This window comes from Cavia porcellus, unplaced genomic scaffold, assembly GCF_034190915.1.
Source record: "Cavia porcellus strain 051 isolate PalLab524CR breed Dunkin Hartley unplaced genomic scaffold, mCavPor4.1 scaffold_6, whole genome shotgun sequence".
NCBI lineage: Eukaryota > Metazoa > Chordata > Mammalia > Rodentia > Caviidae > Cavia > Cavia porcellus.
The window spans coordinates 23228571-23233421 of NW_026947489.1; the positions used below are offsets into that span (position 1 = coordinate 23228571).

A 4851-nucleotide genomic window follows, 5' to 3' on the forward strand; every position below is an offset into this window, starting at 1 on the left:
AGAGAAAGAGACCCCGTCAGGCTGGGTGCAAAGCCAGTACTTCTGGCTGGTGGGATGCATTTGCATCAGCTCCAAAGACCCAAGGTTCAACAAGGTCCAAATGAAGAAGGCCTGATCAGAGCAAAGCGGTCGCCAGGGCTGGGCGAGGTGTGGGATCCAGTTGGGCTGGAGGGATGAGTGCCAGAGCCTCTTAGCTGGGCTAGGGGAGTGGAACAGCCACTTGTTTTGGCCTTGGGTACTGAATTTCAGTCTGTGGAGTGGGATTCCCAAGTCTCCGTGGCTAGAACTGGTGGGCCTGGCAGGTAATGGGTGTGGGACCCAGAACTCTGGACCTTGACTCGGTAGGAAGGTTCTGGTTCAGATAGAGTGATGGTGAGGCTGCCCAGAATCTGGCTTGCAGATTGACAGGCAGAAGAACATGCCGGTGGCCAGGATATGCAAGCTGGGGGACGTCCAGAGAGATTTTGGAGAGGTGAACCCTTAAATGGTCAGGTTGTGTGCTTCTGGAGGCTTCATGCCAGGCAGAGCAAAGCAGATACAAGTTGGAGAAGCGTGGCCATGGTGAAGTGGGGCAGGAAGACTCGGGGCCTGCAGGAGCTTGCTGGTTAAGGATGTCTGATAGTGGGTTGGGGCTCTGCAGAGCTGCACTCACCAAGCCTGAGCTCCTGTCCAAGCCCAGCAGGCTCAGCGCAAAGTGCACACAGTTGTAGCGCGTGGGGTGATAAGTAGGGGGATCCATGGTCATGGCCTCACGTACTCGACGCTCCAGCCCCGCGTGGTCCACGCCACCACGTCTCCGCAGCACGCGCCAGAGCTGGCGGGAGCGCTGCAGCGCCCGCTGCCCCTGTTTGCACACCACGCCTTCCCAGGAGCCCAGGAACTGGTGCAGGCCACTGCGGCTGGGACGCTTACCTGTAGGGATCACCAGCAGACGCAAATAGAGCCAGCGGGGCCCAGTGACTCCTCACTTCCTCCATCCAGTTTCCATGTTTCCTCATGACCTGAGGGCTGTCCAACCACCCCGCTCTTCTGAGACCCCAGATCTTTATCCTGGTGTAACCCCCCACCGGTGGGCACCCTGTAGCCTCACCCTCAAAGTGGATGATCTCTCCATGGCCGCAGTAGACGCCCACGTGGGCCCCGCACCAGTGTCCCACGGGGTTCAGCAGCTTATACAGGAAGAGGTCTCCAGGCTCAGGCTTGTTTGCCTCCATGTCCACAGCCTCAAACTGCTGACCAAGGAAGGCCTCAGAGAGGAAGAATTTAATGGTGTTGATTGCCCCAGTCATGGTCTGAAGGAGAGAGGGACTGAATTGCAGGTTGTCAACAAAGGCCAGGATGAGAGAGGAGCTCCCTCATCCTCTGATCATGGCTGGGGACTAGGCCTGGGGTTCAGAGAGACCAGACTTGGGGCCCCACACTGTCTCCCTGTCCTCAAGGGACTCCAGAGGCTTGAACATCACAAATACATTCTGGCCTGAGTCACCTCTGAGAACACCTCAGGTCTTGGCAATTGGAACCTCCTTGCCATGCACCCCATTGCCAGGCTCCTCTCCCCGACCATCTCCCATTTTGCCTCTCCTGGAATCAACTCTGGGCTTGGGTGCCAGCTGGTACCTGGGTTGAGGAGGAAACCTGAGGAGACAGGAAAACCTGGGTGAGGTCAGGCCCTTCCCCCCATGTCCAGCAACCTTGGCAGCAAACATCAAATCTACAAAATGACTACAGTATCCTCATTTTTAGGATCAGAAAATTGAGGTTCCCAGGCCTCACCAGTGTGTACACAGCTTAGGTATTGTCATGTTAGCTTAGATTTCTCCTGTCATTACAGGGACTGGAGAGCTTTGAGGACCTAGGATAGTCCCATGGGCTGGACTATGCCTAAGCTCTGGCCTCAGAGCCTGGGAAAGTAGGTGGAGGAAGAGACTACTGAGGCCCTGAGCCCTACCATGTGACAGGAAGCCTGGGAGTGGGAATCTGGGGATCTTTGTGGAAGGTGATCAGTCTGACTCCAGCAGGCCTGACTGGGGTGGAAGACTCAGGTACAAGTGAGGAACTTCCCAAGACCACACTGCAAAATGCCAGCCACCGTGTAGCTGTCATTCTCCGCCCTTCTAGTGCTGGTCCAGTGTCCTCTACTTCTGACTAGGAGCTGTGGAAGAGTCAGGTAACCAATTCATCCTGTTCTGTCTGTGACTTGCCATGTTTCCAAACTGAAAGTCTCACATCTTAGAAATGTAGGAAACCTTGGGCAGTTGGCTGTCTGAGGCTCAGGTCTCTCTCCTTCCATCTCCCTTAACCTCAGAAGGCTGCAGGGACAACCCATCACATGAGCAGCTCTTTGATCTTAGGTCATGTTCTCCTACCAACCACCACGTAGGGAAGGTATCTTTCTTCCTGCTGCCGTCTCCCCCATTCCACTGGGCCAAACAGGGTCTCAGCTGTGGAAGAGGGTGACCACCCTGGCCCCGCTGAGGCAGCAGGCCTCTGCCTGAGGTGAAGACAAGATGAACCAGGGACTTCCACTCCAATTACCTGGGAGCTGAAGCTCATCTGGGGAGAGGGAGAAAGAGAGAAAAGCCATTACCACCTGGCCTGCCTGCTCAGGGCCTGCACTATACCGTGGCCTGTCTGTTGGCATGGTGGCAGCTGATCATACATGTGTGCACCCACAGTCTGCCCAGGAACGCTGTCATAGTCTGAAAGACCTAGTTTTGGCTATACTACCTTTTTATATGGGATATCAAATAAGCCATTGTCTCTCTCTGGGCCTCAGCTTCCTCATCTGTGAACTGGGGATAATGAGGTTTGACTACTGGGCATCACAGGATTCATGTACTGCTTTAAGAACTCTTTGTTAGCTGGGTGAGGCAAGAGGGCAGGTTTGTCAAACTATGGTCTGCTCCTGAGCGTGCAGATTTGGGTGCAAGAGAAGGGGTGGGGAGAATACATCTTTCTCAGCTCAGAGGAGAAGAACAATGAGCCCTCAGAGGCTGATGGCCTCCCTCTGACCCCTGCCCCAGAGCTCAAAGGGAATCACCCAGCTGGAAAGACCCGGGGGGGGGGGGGTGCAGGGCCCCACCCTGACTCTTCCTGTGAAAGTTCACAGTGTGGGTGGGTCGACAGGCACTTTGGCTACTGTGAGCTGGGCTTCAGGACTTTGAGTCAAGATGTCCCTTCAGGCCATTTATAAAAGGAGCAAAAATATCATCATTGCAGTTCAGCATATGAGTTCACTTCTCTATCTCAGGTATGAATATCATGGGAAAGATTAAAATACATTCTATGTTGAAAAAGATACCACTTCAAATAGGGGACCTAGTGTTCACATGGTCATAGCATTTATTGCCGGTGACTGCTAGGGCCCCACTTAGCCCTGACCACAGTGTCACGGAGATACTGCTGTTGTCATCCTCATTTTACAGAAGAACAAACTGATGCTTGAGAACATTGCTAAGGTTACAGGCTAGGAGGTGGCAGAACCAAGATTTAAGCTGAGGTGGGCTGGCTCCCTAGCCACTGCACAGGATGACTGATCTCACACTGCTGCCATGGAGGGCCACCACTAGAAGTACTGACCCCTGTCCTTCCTGGCCTGCAGAAACAGTCACCTTCCATTTGGCTTTCATTTAGCTAAACACTGTTCCCTTCCTAATAAAGAATGGGAGAAAGGCCGCAGAGCTGTAAGAGCCCACAGGACAGTGTCCCAATCTCGTAGCCCCTAGCTGACAGCTGCCCATCCCACTGGGGGTCTCTGTTTGGGGACCTGAACCCCCTTCATCTCACTTTGACTAAGTCCTTCAGCAGAACAGAGTAGTGGGTGTGAAAGGCAGTTTCTCTGGGATCCAGCACCCTATCTTTTCAGGCAAGGCCCTTGCCTCAACACAGTAAGGCCCTGTCCACTTCTTTTGTGGGGCCTTGGTGGCAGCCCCCCGCCATGATCTGGCCTGATCTTCCGTCTTCCTCCCTTACCCCTCAGCCCAGTCCTGGACAAAGGGTGGCTCTGTGGAAAGCAAGGCTTTGAGCTCAGGGCTCCCAGCCAATGTCACCTTCAGCCAGAGTACTCTGCTGGTGTAGAGGAGGCAGTGTACCTGCTCCAGCCCTCTTTCCTCCTTGGGGCTTTGATCCCACCTGAATCTGAGTCTCCAGCCCAAACAAACTCACCGTGCTGTGTTTAGCAGCCCAAACATCCACACCTTGAGAGTCGTTCTTCTGTGGCGAGAGCAAGGAAAGCAAACTATCCTTCCCTCTGGCAGATAAAGGGGCCAAGCAGGAAGGCCTGGAGCCCTTTAAGGCATCACTGCCCCAACTGGTCTGATGGCTGCAGCTCCTCCCTAGCAGGGCTGCAGTCCAGGTGCATAACTGATGTCCTCTTTCCCCCCATTCTGATTTGATTCCTACCCCAGCCTTGCTCTCAGCACCACCCCTCAGCTTTCACGGGCCGGGCCTGCAGGGTGCTCAGTCACCTCCCTGCTATCCCCTACTGAGGTTAGTACAGTACACAACTTCAGTCCTCTAAATCTAAGGAGGTTTGTTTTATGGGTTAATGTGTACTGCTAAACACAGCATCCACAGTTGCAAGTGTGTATTTTGTAGATTAGGGTGTAGTATTCTGTGCGCATCAATTAGGTCAGGGTGGCTGACAGTGTTCAGATCAGCTGTGACTTTGCTAATTTCTTGTATCGCTTTTCTGTCAAGAGAAAGAGAATATTGAGATGACTATGATTGTGAGATTGTCTATTTTTTTCCTTTAAGTCGGTCAAGGATTTTGTTAAGTCTTTGTGATGAACTAACCTTTTATTATCATGAATATTCCTCTGCATCTCTGCTATGCTTGAAGTCCTTTTTATC

General features: G+C 53.1%; 1 protein-coding gene across 1 annotated transcript; it reads right to left on the bottom strand.

The window, feature by feature from the left end:
• Window positions 1–280: 280 nt before the first annotated feature.
• On the bottom strand, window positions 281–4393 carry LOC134476226 (uncharacterized). The gene is made up of 5 exons (XM_063249689.1): window positions 4165–4393; window positions 2536–2553; window positions 1618–1635; window positions 1091–1292; window positions 281–912 (listed from the first exon to the last, which is right to left on the bottom strand). Exons 2-5 carry the CDS (start codon window positions 2551–2553, stop codon window positions 281–283), a joined length of 870 nt encoding a protein of 289 aa, XP_063105759.1. The 5' UTR covers window positions 4165–4393.
• Window positions 4394–4851: the final 458 nt, after the last annotated feature.

What these genes read in the sequence shown, in the direction of transcription:
- LOC134476226 (XM_063249689.1), bottom strand. An exon ending in AGAGATCATCCACTTTGAGG is followed by an intron (nt 913 to 1,090) that starts GTGAGGCTACAG and finishes TGATCCCTACAG; the next exon opens with GTAAGCGTCCCAGCCGCAGT.